Raw genomic sequence first — 16,134 nt, 5'->3', positions numbered from 1 at the left:
TCCCAGGCTCCTGACCCTTACTTGACAGACTGGGACTCCATGCCAAAGACTCTAGTTTAGGCTGCTTCTGTCAACTTACTCTCCTTTGGATCAAGGCACCAGGTGACAAAGGTCATGTTTATTGAAGGAGCTGCTCAGGGTCATAAACAATGGGCCTCAAGGCCAAATCAAGCATGCAGAAGTGACCTGCTGAATTGAAATTATCTTAAATTGAATTTGAATGACTTTTGGCATATATATCCATCAACCAAAGGCCTAACCATCTCTTTTGTCTTATACCTGAATGATTCACATTCTAAAATATTTTTTGCCTGCCTCCTGCAGGCATCTGAGTTTAAGAACCCTGGATTGCATGATAAATTTGAATCTGTTTCCTCCTAGCTTCAGTGTTCTAGTTGGGTCCCACAGAATGAAGCTGAGCGTGTCTTCTTAGACAGAAGGGAAAATGCAAGGGGGGGTCTCTGGCTCTGTAAGCACAGGGGACACAGGGCAAGTTTCGCCCAAGGTCAGGGCTCAAAGCTCAGATGAAAAGAGAAGGAAGCCTGGCAAATCCACTGAGCTCTTCTGCCTTTAAGATCCCAGTGGCCCATAGTAGGAAAGAGAAAAATCTCTCAACTCAGTGACACGCAGCCCCATTTATTCTTGAAGTTGTTTTTCAAAGCTTTGGTGACAATTACAACCATGCTCAACCTTTCTGCCAATGTTGTTTACGCTGCCTGAAATGCTTTCTCTTTTACTCCTAATTCTGCCTAATCTAGCTCCAGTTCAAATCCCAAAGATCTCTAGGAACTGGAGGTGGACGATCTCCACCTCCTCTTCTCAATGGACTAGCTACTCTACTTTGAAAAGGTTTATCCCTTCTGCCTTGGCTCATTGTTTCCATTTCTTATGTGTCTAAATTTCACCTCTTCAATTCGATTGTAACTCCCACTGAAGGGGGGTGGATACAGCACCAATATTCTTTAGAGCCACTATACATGAAATGTGTCATTGATTCACTGATTTGTCAATGATCACAGCAGCACCAGGCAGCGGCTTCATGGAATTCCATCATCAAGCATCCTCAGCAACTGGAAACTTCTAAGAAAGTTCTGTCAAATAAATCTGGGAGTACTGTCCTGGACAATTCCCTAGCATCATGCTTTCCTGGTCACGTCACAATTTAGACCTGGATGTTCACTCAGTTATTCAGCAGAAAAGTTCCCTTTGATTCATGCACTTTCTGAAAAGAAAATTGTTAAGGCAAGATAAATTCTTTCTTCAATGAGGCTATGAAACTGGAAGTAACTAAATGGAAAGGCCCTGAGGTAGCAACGGAAGAAGATTGAATTCGCCTCTAGTCTCCAATTCCTGGAAAAGGATATGCCCACCAGAACTGTGAATGCGACCTTGTTTGGTGCAATTAAGTTGAGGATCTCAAGGTAGCATCATCCTGTAGGCCCTAAACCTGACCATGAAAATCTTTGTAAGAGGAGGAGACATAAACAGAATTGGAAAGGGCACAGAGAAAGCCAGGTGCAGACGGAGGTGGAGAGTAGAGTTAGGCAGCCCGAAGCCAAGGAATGCCAGAAGCCACCAGAAACTGGGCTGCAGGGTTAGATTCCCCTACAGCTTTTATGGGAAGTGTGCGCCTGCTGACATCTGGACTTCAAGCTTTTGGATTTTAAAACCGTAAGAGAAATATCGAGACAACCAGCATGTGGTGATTTGTTACAGCAGTCTTTGGAACCAATACAGCAACTAACAAGGGTGGTGGAGGGGCATGGGAATGAGAAGGACTGCTTTGGTACTGGACTCCAGAGATCCATACTTCAGCATCCTTCAGGAGAGAGGGAGGAGCCTTGTCATTATCCAGGTAACCCATTTAGCATGTATTTCTAGAAAAGCTTCCACAGTGGCATCATTTCCCCCAGACGTGCTCATGATTCGGGCTTCAGACACCTTCTCTTTGAGAGTTCTTATCTAAGATGCACTGGAATTGTTTTCCAATAAGGGGACCAGATAATGCTGAGAGGTAGAGTCCCCAAAACAAATGAGCTGTCTCCAAGGACCTAGCTCTATTCATCAAGCATTTATTGAGCAGCTACTGTGCTAAACAAATTGGTTAGTCTAGCTAATTACAAAAGAGGCACTGGCTGTCACCACCTAGTCACGGGTGGCACCACCATCTAAATATGACAAACCATGTGTTTCTAATCAGGGTTCCATGAACTCTGTTTAGAGTTCCTGTTTTCATTTGCCCACTGACTCTCATTGACACCAGTTCTTGCTATTTTTACCTGCCTGGTTAACGAGGAGGAATACGTTTCTGTAAATGCTCCAAACACCGAGGTACACACAGCAATACTTTTTACGTGATCCCTTGAAACTGTCCACACCGGTCTGCACTCCTTTTTCAAAGCTTACTAGCAAAAGGAGCCAGAAAAATATTTATTTTAGAGGTTGGGGACGTGAGCTACTTCCTCTCATAAAATGGACATCAATTGTGTAGAAAAATGTCTTTGATTTAGAGATGTATAATGACGTATTTCAAGGTGAAATGTCATGATGGCTACAATTTACTCCAGACCATTTTTTTCTCAGCAAAAATAAAATATATGAAGCAAATGGAGCTAAATATTCATCATTAAATTGAGACGATGGGAATATGGGTGTTCATGGCATCGTTCTATATTTCCCATGTGTTTAAAAATGATCAAAAATAAAAATAAAATGGATATGTGTGTGTCTATCAATCATCTGTCTATCTATCTACCTACCGACATATCTTATACATAGGGTTTTTGTTTTTTTTCCTTTACTGATATTATACCTGTTCTCAGGTATGCATGGCTCAATAAAGGGATCATGTCCCCAACCTCTAAAACAAATGTAGATTTTTTACTTATTTCTGTTCTCAATTACAAATGCCCTATGGAGGAGGGAGAGCTATTCATGGCAGCTCTGTTCTTAACTGCTACTTGGGTTCTATTTATGGGCAGAACACACATCTATTGAGAAAAAGCTGACTATGTAAAAAGCCGCGTTGGCACAGAAGCAGGAAAAAAAAAACGCTGTGCTGAGAAAGCACCTCGCCCAGGAAGATGGTGTTTTCCTTGTTAAATCACAGTGAGCGGCCAAGCTGCCGGAGGGGCATCGTGCGCGAGCGAGTCCAGTGGATGGAGAATGAATTCCTCCAAACGGACAAACCAGCCAGGAGCAGACTCAGGTCCCACCCCTGACACCCCGACACACAAACACAGGCAGGCAGCAGGCAGGCTAAGAGAGGGGACTCACAGTTCTGAATACAGGAAGTGCAGGTTGCCCACATTGTCAATGTAGTTGGCAGGACTGAGCCAGGGCAAGACCAGCAGCAGGAGCGCCTTCATCTTCCCAGCAGGGTGCCGCTTTCTTCCTGCCACCTTCCCTCTGACAGCTGCAGGGCCGTGCCAGCCCAGCCCCTTTAAGCAAACCTGTTCATGTCCCCACAATCAGTAGATCATAACGAATCTGACTGAGAGCCTTTAGATTAAGCGACGCTATAAATTATGGGCCTGTAAGAGGATTATGTCCTCTGATTCTCAGATGAGACGATGGGAGATCGGAGGGACCCACCATGGTTGGCAAGAGGGCTTAGGCAGAGAGCAGGCAGGCTGATGCCCAGCAGAGGGCCCAGCCCCCCTGCAGGATGCGGACTGGTTCTTGGGGAGCAGCTGGTACATTTACATCACTGGCCTGGAGCTGCCAGGCTGGGGGTGAAGCCGTGTCGGAAGAGGGCAGAAGCATGGCATATTCAGAGCCCACAGTGTGAATGAGCAAAGAATCAAATCTGTCCTACAGTCTGCCGGAGCAAGACAGCGGAAGAAATCAGCATCTTTGAACACAGCCTGGAGGGCCGAGCTCCAAGTGAGTCTCAGACGCTGCGACACAGGAGTGGCTTAGATACAAGCCAGCCCCCCCCCCCTCCTCTGGGGCACTGCCTGTCTATCTAGAACTTGTATTGATGACATTTTACCAACCGCCATCCTGACTGCACTGACGTGTGTAAGGGCTGGGGTGCTCCCTTGCCACTTTGAAAAATCGGCTCTGTAGAGGAATTGAATGTGTCCTTCTCTTTGAGGAGGACAAGGGCCTGACAGGCGTGAAGTTCAGTCCAAACAACACTCAGGGTCCTATTCTGTGAGGAAAGGAGTCGCCGTTCCTCCTCCCCCTCTGTAACAGGATGGAGATCTGTCACAAGCTGGATGACCATTTCGTGAAGCTCCTGAGTCTCAGTGACCTCGTCTTTGTAATGGGACTAATAGTACCTGGTCCAGCAAGGACTGGGCCTTATCATCTCCTCCAGCTGTAAGATCTGCACTTGGAGCCTATGGAAGCTGTCCTACCGGACTTCATTGCGTGTCTACACTCTGGAATGACACAAGGCTCCCGGACTCCCCTCCTTCTGTCCCATATTTAAGAAGATTAAAATCCATTTTACCACGTTGAGGCTTAAATCTTAATAGAGATGGCTCACAGGGACAATTACACTAATGACAACCGAGCAGTCCTAGCAAACTACCCTTGATAGGAAGACAACCAGAGAAGTCTACAGGATGAGACCAACTGCCATCAGAGTGTAACTAGAAATTTGACATCGGGGTTCTGCAAGGACCTGAGGCAGGAATCAAAGAGTTTAAAAACAATAGAGCCCTGGTCAGTGCAGATTTAACTTCTATAATTTAGATCAGAGATAAGCAACCTTGATAAAGCGTGACGTAATAATTTCAAATATTGTTGAGGCCCAAATTTGAATTGTATTCCAGTCAGGCTGGAATGCAAGTGTGAGTCAGAGATGGTAAAAAACAGTAAAAAGGAAGTCCGGTTTGGTATTTGGGTATTAGAGTCAGAGAAGCTTGAGCTTCTGCCACATACTAGCTGTGTGACACTGGTTAAGTTGCTCAACCTCTCTAAACATCCGTGTCCTCCTCTATAAAAGAAAGACAATAATAACAGCACTAAGTCAGAGTATTGGTATGAAGGTGAAATGAGATTATGCCTGTAAAGAACAGAGTCCTCACTGAATATTGTTATTAATAGTAATTAATACTAGGGAATGAGCCTAGCTGGCAGCTCTTCACATATCTCCAAAAGGCTTTATTATTCTCATCCCTTCTTTCCTTCTGTACTATTAGGAACATGACATGTAATACAGTCTTTTCCAAAAGTGGAGTTTTACAAAGTTCTGGGGACATGCTCTTCTTGAATGTCCAAGAGCTAGTGCCTAGCCCATAACTCACAGGTGACGTGACCTGAAACACAGGCTGTGGACTTCATAATGGTATTGGGTTGTACCTCTGGCAATCTTAGACATGTCAGATGGTTCCTGACATTCAATAGGTCCTCTACAGAAGAAGAGAGTACTCATCATCTTGCAAATCAAGGGGATAAAACTAGTTAATGAACATGGATGCAATATAAGTATTAAAGTATTGTTTTCAGTTGTTATTTTACATCACTCTGCAGCCACTGCTGATTGCCTATCCAATATCTCATCTCTCCTTCTTTCTTATAACAGAGCCAGGTTTTGTTCACTGTAGCCCCTCTGCAATGGGTCATGTGACAAATACTAGCCAATGCGATACAAGCAGAAAATACTAAGTGAGGCATCCCAGAAAGCTATTTAAAGGAGTGCCTTGGTTTGCACACTGGGTGTTTTTCCTTGCCTTTTGAGATCATGAGGTGACAAACTTGAGGAGGGAAACTTAACTGAAAAGCAGAAAGAGCCTGGATTCCTGGTGGCAACATGGCCACATCATTCTGGTCCTAGGCTTCCCACCACAAGACTTGTGTTACGGTTTGGATGTGAGGTATTCCCAGAGCTCATGTGTGAGACAATGCAAGAAGGTTCAGAGGAGAAATGATTGGGTTAGGAGAGCCTTAACCCAATCAGTGAATTAATCCCTGGTGGGATTAAATGAGTAGTGACTAAAGGCAGGTGGAGTACGGCTGGAGGAGGTGGGTCGCTGGGGCATGGCCTTGGGCTATATATTTGTACCTGGCCAGTGGAGTCTCTCTGCTTTCTGTTCAAGTTGTGAGCTGCTTCCCTTGGCCACTCTCTTCTGCCATGATATTCTGCCTCACCTCAAGCCCCAAGGAATGGAAACTGCTGTCTATGGACTGAGACCTCTGAAACTGTGAGCCCCCAAATAAACTTTTTTCCCCCTAGACTTGTTCTTGTCAGGGCATTTAGTCACAGCAGCAAGAAAGCTGACTAAAACATTTGGTGTTACATGAGAAAAATAAAACCACTACCTGGTTAAACCCATATAACCCAGATGCACCATCACCCACCAGATGTAATCCCAGTTGGCACAATACTCTGGGACTAAAGCCCCACCTTTCAGTGATCATAATCCAATGATCAAGGAGTGCTCTCTGGCTTCCTTGCCAGTAAACAGCCCCTACTGTTGTCCTATTTATCCTTAAATGTCACCTTGGATATCACCCATCATCTCCTGTTTTCTTATTTCTTTCCTCTTCACTGCACAGGGGTGAGGTAGAGGCCAAGAGGAGGCTGGGTTCATGGTCAGAAGGTGTGGTAAGCATGTGTGCCGAAGCACAATAGTCGTGCAGGCGTTCAGCCAGGTTAAGAATCATAGTACACCAACCTGTCCAGGGACGATTCTCCCCTAGAATTCTTCTCCTCCAAGTGAAATCCCCCCTTGCCACAGAGCTGCCTGAGCCCGGCTTGTACTGAACACACTTCAGAAAAGGGCAAAGGTCAACGGAGGTTCCAGGCAGAACTTTGGAGAAGAAACTCCCAGGACATTGGGTACAAAGTTGATCAAGGAAATATTCCCAGAGAACCTGCAGCCAGGTGTGTCTTGGGCCAATTACATCACATTTCCATCCCCCACTCCTTTCAAAACACTCAACAATGATCTCTTTATTCAAGTACTTAAGGAGGGTCAGCTTTATTATCTCTCATTTTTTTAGAGAGTAAGAGAAATTGAAGTGCAATGTGACTTGCCCTGTGAAACAACCTAATATCTGTGCATTTTCAGCTTCTTTTCTTTACCTTTTAAAGGTCATTTCCTCAGAGGCAGAAATCATGGCTTGGATAGATTTCTCTTTCATCCAGAGCATGGCCTAGTATGGATCATTGAAAAATATCATTAATGCAGATGACGGTATTACATAAGGCAGATATGGTCCAGGGCCCAAGATGAGCCTCAGTCAGAATGGAGGAAGGAAAAGCTTTGCCACCATGCTCTGTCTCACTGATGGTCTGCATCAAGAAAGATGTGCTGGCTGGACCCTCTGTACTGGCCCCACTATGTCCCCTGGCAATGTGTTTTGGTTAGGAAGCTGCCATTCAACTCAACAAACTTATCAATCTGCTGGGAATTCCCTGCAGAAGACCCATGTCATGGGAGTCTGCAAGCTTCTAAGAGGGTAGAAGTCAACAGAATTTGCCAGAAGATTCCAAATGCTAGCTCACATGCTCAGGGTTACTCCCAAAGAAGAGCTCTCTAGTGTGAAATCGGAAAGATTTGTCCATATAGCCCATGAGCCATCCAGGCCAGGCCTAAAGGTTCTGCTCAGGATTTATATTCAACTCAGGTTGTAGAGTAGGAAGACAGCACTGTTTATAAATGACATGAATCCTGGAGAAAACAGGCAGCATTTGTTTAAAAATACCATGCTGCCTGCCCGTACCCCAACTCAAGCCTGCTGTTGGTCACTTTCAGTTAGGCAGAAGAAGTAAGTTCAAGAGATCCACATTAACACTGTTAATGCTCTGTAAACTTGAAAATTGCTAAGACTAGATTTTAAGTGTTTCTATCACAAAAATAAATAAATCTGTGAGGTAATGCACCTAAAGAAGCGTGATTAAGCCATTGCACAATACACATTTTATAACAGGGTGCTGGACACCATAATTTGTATTAGTCAATGAAAAAAATAAACATTGAAAATTTATTTACTGAATAAAGTGATATTAAAGAAAATGTAAAATTTATAAACAAAATCACACGTGTATGACTATACTCCTAGCAGGTTGGAGGCTTCCTATAGAAAAGTAAAGAAGTTGCGGGTCTCCTGGGCACCTCCTAGCTTCCCAGTTCAAAGGGCTGCAGAGGTATTGATCACAGCCTCCTTACTCTCTCCCCTAAGGGAGGAAGAGGTGGTCAAGGCCCAAGAGGGATCCAGAGTCAGGTTCTAGGTGATCTCCAGATTCTTGGTTCTTGCCAATGAAGTGTCCAGGGACCAGAGGGGTGGGGGGTGCATTAAGCGTTTGGTGACTAACACACAGGATATATTTTGGGAAATGCTGGCTTTGACCTACTTAGGCAGCCAGAGTGTGGAGAGGTTCAAGAGTAGGTGTTGAGGCCTACACCTACTTGAGGTGGGAACTGTCCTCCCCAGAGAGCCACCCGGGGACCTGTGAAGGACTCTGGCCACAGCTCAGAGAGGTGACAGGATTTCTGTCAGTTTGGGGTTCCTTCCTCGCTGCTGTTTTCCTGATGTTCACATCATGATCAGCTGAGCGGCGGGTGGGCAGGGCTCCCTCTCAAGCTTCCCTGAGGTGTGAGGGTCATGCTGCTGTGTGGGTGGTGCATGCTCTCTGCTCGGCTGGGGGCAGCTGTCCTCTCTCCCTGGAGCCCCACAGGTGTCTGACAGCCTCCTCCCAGCCTCTGCCCTGGCCTCACTCTCAAATCCATGTGCTATCTCACCCCTATTTTTCGGCCCACTCTCAGCCCAAATCAGCTCTTGAGAAGGGATGAGGAAGAGCTGTGTTTTCACTCTCTCCCCAGAAAGGGCCTCCGTTTCTTTCCTTCACTCTCTCGTAACTCCTGGAGTGGGCAGAGTGACGAGCCCCCAAAGGTGTCCACCTTCTGATCCCCAGAGCCTGGGAACAGGATCCCTCACAGGGCGGAGGGGACCTTGCAGAAGTGACTCAGTGAAGGAGATGAGGAGACTACACTGGGTGATCCAGGGGGGCCCCACATGGGAGGTGGGAAGGTCAGGGTCACAGATATCTTGACAGAAGCAGGGATCAGAGAGAGAAACCGGAAGACACAGTGTGGCTGGTTTTCAAGATGGCAGCTGGGAAGCGTGAGTGAAGGAATCCTTCCCTAGGGCCCAGAGGAAAGCAGCTGGGCCAACCCCTGGAGGTTGGTCTGGTAAAGCCAGTGCTGGACTCCAAACCCTCAGAACTTAAGCTAACAAATCTGAGATGTTTTAAGTCACAAATTTATGATGAATTGTTACAGCAGCTACAAGGAACTAATACCACTGCCCACACAAATATGCAGGTTACAACGTGTCAGGAACAGGGGAATGGGATGGGGTGTGGGTAGTGGAACTCCATCAGGACTCTCTCTCCTCGTGCTCCTCACTTTCCCACCCTGTGTGGTCCTGGTCTTGGCCTTGTGTGGACCAGCACCTGACAGCATCTACTGGGTGCCTTCACACCTAGGCAAAATGTCCAGCAAAGGTCACAAATAGACCCCCTTCCTCCTTCTCCTTTGGCCACTCTTCTTCTGGGGAATCGGGGAGGTGGGGGTATCCTAGACTACACCCCAGCATTTGCAGATAGCCAGCTGTCTCCTGCAAACCCAAGTAAGAAGCAGTTGGCTAAAAAAATGAGTTCGCTGGCGTAATTAGCATGGGAAACATGAGCTAAGCAGCATGCTCAGGTCCTTGCTTTTGATACAAATCTTCGTGTTAGAGAATTTATGTATGACCCAAAAGACAAAGACACATCTGTGACCTATGGCAAACGACCTTTACAAGAATACCTGCACCTGCCCTTGCTCTGGCCACAGCAGAATCCAATCCAAGATAAACACCAGGCACCAAATTTCCTCTTACAAAATAATTGTGGTATTATTTTCACCCTTGATTAAGCACCCTCAATGTCCTAGGAGAGTCCCTCATGTGGAACAAAAATCAGGGCCACCTGCCCGTGAGGCCATTCCCACAAGGACTGCCCAGAACATGACAATGAAGTGGCAGACAGGTGGAGTAGGTGATGCCAGCCACCACCAGCAGGAGCAGCTGTAAGTCTGCCACCAGTGTGGGCTCCCTGGCCCTAAAGTTAGCAGAACCTGTCTCCTGGAGGGCCAAAGTTTATCTTCTCAGTTAGGCATTGTCAATTCTAGTGTAGAGGAAATTCTAATAGTCCTGGGTGAAACTGGGAGATATTTTTTTCCCCCTAAGGTTAAAAAAAAAAGAAGTCATGCCCACCGGAAATCTTTTTCTCGGCAGCTCCTTCCAGTATCTTTCACATTTCAAAACATAGACACGAAGCAAGCTTGTCCCAAAAGACAGTAGTATATGTTTCCATTTCTATGAGGTACTTAAGGGCAGTCAAATTCGGAGAAAGTACAGGGGCAGCTGCAGGGTCCGGGGAAGGCAGAACAGGGAGTTCTCATTCAGTGGTGCAGAGTGGCAATTTGGGAAGATGTGAAAGTTCCCAAGATGGACGGTGGTGATAGCTGCACAAAGCACTTAATGCCACTTAACTGCACACTCAGTGATGGTTAAAAATAGTAAATTTTATGCTCTATATACTTTAACACAATTTCAAAGAAAAACCATAAACATACATACACACAACACAACTCTCCATGTACCATTTCTTCACACTGATTCTCAGCCCTAAACACCTAGAATGTTTCTTATTTTGAATGCATCTCTCTTGAATGCAAAGAATGCAAAGAAAAAGAGAGGAGCAGCATCCCATGGAGCACCCAGTGCCCTGAAAGCCCTGTCCCTCAGGAGACAAAGCCCACTGCATTCCCTCAGATGAGTTTGCAAGCTAGCAAAGGGCAGGACTGACCTGGTTTGGAAGTGATGCTGGAGATCACAGCGCTGCAGCACCTCCGAGCAGTGCTCTGTGAAAGGGCAGGTGACCAGCAGCTTGTTGAGCAGCTTGTTGACCAGGATGCTGGACTTCTTGCAGTGCTGCAGGACCACAGGCTTGCGATCCACGGGACAGAAGTCCTTCTCCACCAGGAAGTTGGTGAGGCACACGGTGCAGTAGGTATGTCCACAGGGAGTGTCCAAAGGGTCCAGCAAAGCTTGCAGGCAGATGTGGCAGATAAGGTCATCGTCCACATCTTCAGAGTAGGTATAGAAGTGGTTTTCCTCAGGGGAGTGGGCTTGGCCGCACACCACACATAGCGGGTAAGGGCTGGAATCCGGGTCATCAACGGAGTCTGGCTGGATCATGGTCAATTGGGTAACAGCTGGACTGTAAATCCAGTAAAACAATACTTCCTCAGGACAAGTCAAGATCTCCTAGGTGCCATCTGCAAACCTGGAAGAGAACAAAATGGTTCATCTTTGCTTCACAATACACAAAACACTGATGCTCAGCATGAGACTCTGCTACCAGTGGACAGGAACTCAGGCCTAATCCAATCACGGAGCAGTGTCCATTCTGTGACTGACAGGCAAGTGGCCTTGCCTTGATGGGCCTCAGTCTCACCCTCCACTCCAACGGGAGTGACATGTACTGGTGACATCCTTGTATAGCCATACTAACGATCACCTGGTAATATCTGTGAAATGCCTATTGTAGCTTAAAAGAGATAAACTTGAAGAAATGTAATGTTAATGAAATTAAAAACAAAGTGACATAAAATTCTCTGTCACATCAGGATAAGAAATAAAACAGTTAACACTGAAGATTTTCTCTTAACTTTTCCCTATCTTTCTCCAAAACCCAGAAACTGGAAAACCAGAGTCTTCAATAAATCATCTGAGAAGAAAGAAAAGGTGCAGGGTCTTTTGCATTTTTACTAAGGGAAGAGCACAGTTTCCTTCTGCATGCATTTCCCTCCCCCTCTCATCTGCCCAGTTGCCACTGGTGAAGTGGGTTCTGGACACACGGCCTGGGTTCAAATCCCACCACCACTGTGGGCCAGTGACTTCAGCCTCTGTTTCAACCTCTGTAAAGTGGGAATAATAAAGTTCTACTTTCTAGGACTGATATGAGGATTAAACAAGATCTGTCTCACAAAGCTTTTAGATGGGTGCCTGGCATTTATTAAATGCTCAATAAATATTAGCTACTCTTCTTACATGTATTCATTACAGAATTCATTTTTTGTGTCTTCACTTGACCTCTGTGGGACCAGAAACTGAAAGCTACAGTTCCCATAAGGAGTCTTTTTAGCTTTGTTCTAATAGTGCTCTTCTATTCAATTATATATATTTTCAAATCAACAGAATACTATAAGAATGTGCATTTTCCTCTAATATAGACCGGGCCCCCCAAATAACAGAGATTTTCAGCATGTTTGATTTGTCTCATGGATAGTCAGTTGATGAATATTTTTTCAAGCATCAGCTGTGAGCTTGGGAGTGAGTTGGGAGTGAGTTGGGAGTGAGACCTCAGAGAGGGGCATGAAGGATGGGTGTGCTCTCAGGGAGTCCCCAGTCCAGAGGAGAAATGGACACACACAAAAGTAACAGAAGCCCAGGTAACACCAGGCCTCCGGGGCCACTCTCATGACAAGTAAGAACCCAACCTCCCTCCTTCTTTTTTTTCCAAAACTAAATAAGAAGAACCTTAAACTTCCCGCAAGAACATGAAGACGCATGAGTGACCTAAATGCAGACTAGCTGCATGTGGAAATGGCGGGACAACATAAACTGTGCTATATTTTTTCTCTCTTCCAAATAAAGTCTGAGGTTGTTTGTACAAACACCGCCTTATCTCAGAGAGAAACTACATGGACTCCAAACTTTCATTGAGTCAGCTTTGTTGTTTACATTTTTGAACTGCGCTAGGATGCCTGGAAGAACCCTCTGGACCAGAGGTTGAAGTAAAATGCCCCCAGGGTGACAGCACTGAAAAGGCACAGCATTTTATACAGTGTCAGCCGGGACCACCGACCGCAAAGACAGGGGGGTGCGAGAAGGGATGAAGTTTTCAGTCAAATTTCTTGGGAGCCTGCACAGCTGCTATTTGTCCTCAAGGCTGCTAGAAGGTACTGGAACCTCACAGGAAATGCTTTCAGTGACACTAGGAATAGTTAAAAATAAACAAGAAAATGGAAACAGGCCACCAAAAAGGCTATCATTCACAGATGGTGAACGGAAGCTCTGGGGCTTGTGAGGGTTTTCTGGAAGACCTTGGTCACATACTCCCAAGTACTCCCATCCTGTCTGTCCCTTCTCTCTGGCTGTTGGGAAAGTCTGGAATAGCGATGGGTCCGTAATTCGGGTGCTATCTCTGAAAACATAACTTCACATTTCTGAATCATTCTTTTATCAATTGAAAGGTGGCTGGAAGCAGACTTTTAGTATTTAAACTGTTCTAAAAGGTGTCAGATACCTCAGCTTCCTTAGGAGAGTGGAGGCAGGAGGAGACCAGGAGAAGCCTTGGCTTGGATGAGCATCCTCCAAAGGTACACGGGTGAAGGGCCTATTCTCCAGGGTGGTGCTCTTGGGAGGGGGTGGAGCCTCCTGGGAAGTCCCTGGGGGTATGCTCCTGAAGGGCCAGGTGGGACCCTGGCCTCTCTGTTTCTTGGTTCATGATCTGAGCAGTTCACATGCTCCCATCATGATGTGCCACCATCACCAGAGGCCCAAAGCAATGGGGCCATGTGATCTTGAATTGGAACCTCCAGAACCATGAGCCAAAACAATGCATTTCCCTTTGTAAGTAATTGCCTCTGGTATTTCATTCCAGTGATGCAGACCTAACTAAAAGAGCACTTCTCCCCAGCCAGGCTCGGCTCAGCTTGTATTTCATTGACACATTAATACTCCTCATAATATTCTCTTTGAGGGCTGGGGTTGTAGCTCAGTGCTAGAGCACTTGCCCAGCATGTGTGAGGCCCTGGGTTCCATCCCCAGCACCACATAAAATTAAATAAACAAAATAAAGGTATTGTATCCATCTACAACTAAAAATTTAAAAAATTTTTCTTTGAGGTTTAAGAAATAAAAATTGTAATCCACCAGACTAGTGTAAAGTACCTTTCAGAAACAGGATGTCTGGAACCCACCCCTTTCTTTTTTCTTTTCTTCTTAACAGTTTTTTGAGCATTTTCCATGTGCTGGGGACTGTGTTAAGGGGCCTTATTATATTATTTATCCCTCAAAATCCCCCCAGAAGTTTCTTTTTTTAAATTTAACTGACAAGGAAACCAAAGTGTGGTACGTAAGCAATTTGCCAGTCACACCCAAAAGGAAACCAAACAGGCAGGACTGTCTTCTCCCTCCACTTTTTGCTTCTAACCATTCCACCACTTCATCTCCCAGCACCTTTCTTGACCACTCAGAACCCCAATAGTGTAACTAATTCAATGCAAAAGGTCTGGGGAGTTAGAAGGTTTTGTCTCTTTAGGCCCCACTGCAAGTAGATATAGGGAAGATCTTGGGAGAAGAAGATTCCTTGACTCTACTGAGCCCTGGAATGATCTGAGATAGAATGAAGGGAAGGGGGAGAAACGTGGCCTCAGCCCCTACTGCAGGCCTTGCCTCCCCTCCCTTCTCCTTCTCTCCCTTCCCCTCTCCCTTCCCATCCTGTCTCTTCCTCCTTCTTTCCCCTTCTCTCCCCTTCTTCCTCTCTCCTTCCTCTCTTTCTTTCTGTTTCTGAGAGCAGTTGAAGGCCCTGGCACTTACCCATATGGTAAACCAATTTCTTAATGTATTTTTAATATAAACACCGATGCATAGATTTTCTGAATTTACTCTAGACTAAATAAAGCCTTTTGTGAATCAAAACAGATGATGAGGAGATCGACTGAAGCAGCGGTTTGTGCTCTAAAGCAAAGAACTAGGTAGGCGTTTAAACAGAGGTCAATATCATTTACCTGGCAGTTCATCTTTCCAGTTTCTATCTTATAAACACGGATGATGTCGCATGTTTTTAGACACAGAGGAGCCTTGCTGATGAGTGGAGAGGAAATGATCAAAAATCACTGATGTAACAAGTAAACTATTTTCCGCCCCAAATAGTAAGAGAGAGGCTGCCTGTTGGCTTTGAGACCATCTCAATTTACTCAATGTGTCAGGCTGCTGCCCTTCTGGCCCTGGCTAAAGGAAGCAGAGAGACTGTCATGGGGCTTTCTGCAATTTAGAGTGAGGCAGAAGAGCCTATGCCAACCTCAAGTGTGTGTGTGTGTGTGTGTGTGTGTGTGTAGGGGGTTGCACTTTCAGGGTTACTGTGCCTTCACAACTCTCTCCCCGCCCTTCTAATTTGGAGTAGGACAGAAGCTGAAGGTGATTTTTATAGAAATGTGTCATCAAAGCCATCAATGTAGTTCTGAGAAGCACCAGGAAGAAGCATGAAGAATACAGGTGCTTCCTCCCATCATTTCGGGGTCTGAAACCTGGACAGAACTCTGAACTTCTTGGCTGTCTCAGTCACTTTCTGCTGCTACAACAGAATACCACAAACTGGGAAGTGACAGAGCAAGGCACCTGTGCCTGTCCAGGGCTTCATGCACCAGAACATGCAGACAAGCAAGAAAGAACGCGAATGGGGACTGAACTTCATCCAGTTATCACCAAGCCCCTCCAGAGAGACCAGCCTTGGCCATTCCTGAAGGCTGATGTTCATGATCCTCTCGTCTCTTCCTACTATCACAACAGCACTTAAATGTCAATGTACATTTGAGGGACACTCAAACCGTAGCCCTGACAACAAAGGTGCATCCCAGAGCAAAAGTGAGTTGGTGCTGTCTGCAACCTAGAGGGTCCCTGGAGATTGTGTGGAAACTATCACTTGCACTAACCAGATTTAAGAACAGCCTTTGAAATATAGCCTGCCTGATAGGAGAAGATTTCTGTATAAGGTCCTTTAGAACAATGGGGTCCCTGGGGGTGCTACTGTCCTGCTAATTCTCCTTTCAGTACATCTTGACTATAGAAAATGGTTATCTGATACAGTTGTCACTGATAATTTCGTATTTTCCTATTGAAAAACCGGATTTGACCCTAAAGCTTCTCTGATATTGTTGCCTGAGTGCCCATTTCTGACCAGTAAAGAGGATTCCATATTATTCAAAAGAATCCATCTACCCACACTGATGGCAGCAAGTCCTGCTTTGGTGCTTTAATGTATTAAAAAATGAAACATTGTAGCCATAGACTCTGAGTTGAAAGGAAGTTTTCAGGGATTGTCCTGAAGCAGGTCTTTCTTAC

General features: G+C 45.6%; 1 protein-coding gene across 2 annotated transcripts in view; it reads right to left on the bottom strand.

Annotated features, from left to right (window-relative positions):
• The window catches only part of Lnx1 (ligand of numb-protein X 1), a 166,319-nt gene that overhangs the window by 81,994 nt on the left and 68,191 nt on the right, over positions 1–16,134 (bottom strand). For both annotated transcript variants that reach the window (XM_077803569.1, XM_026385427.2), the window contains one exon: positions 10,811–11,290. In XM_077803569.1, the coding sequence (XP_077659695.1) occupies positions 10,811–11,202 (392 nt within the window). In that variant the 5' untranslated portion in view covers positions 11,203–11,290. The remainder of the gene's footprint in view (positions 1–10,810; positions 11,291–16,134) is intronic.

The sequence above is a fragment of the Urocitellus parryii genome, chromosome 10, assembly GCF_045843805.1.
Source record: "Urocitellus parryii isolate mUroPar1 chromosome 10, mUroPar1.hap1, whole genome shotgun sequence".
In the NCBI taxonomy this organism is placed as follows: Eukaryota; Metazoa; Chordata; class Mammalia; order Rodentia; family Sciuridae; genus Urocitellus; species Urocitellus parryii.
The sequence above is the reverse complement of the archived record's forward strand: the minus strand, read 5'-3'. Positions and strand labels throughout refer to the sequence as shown.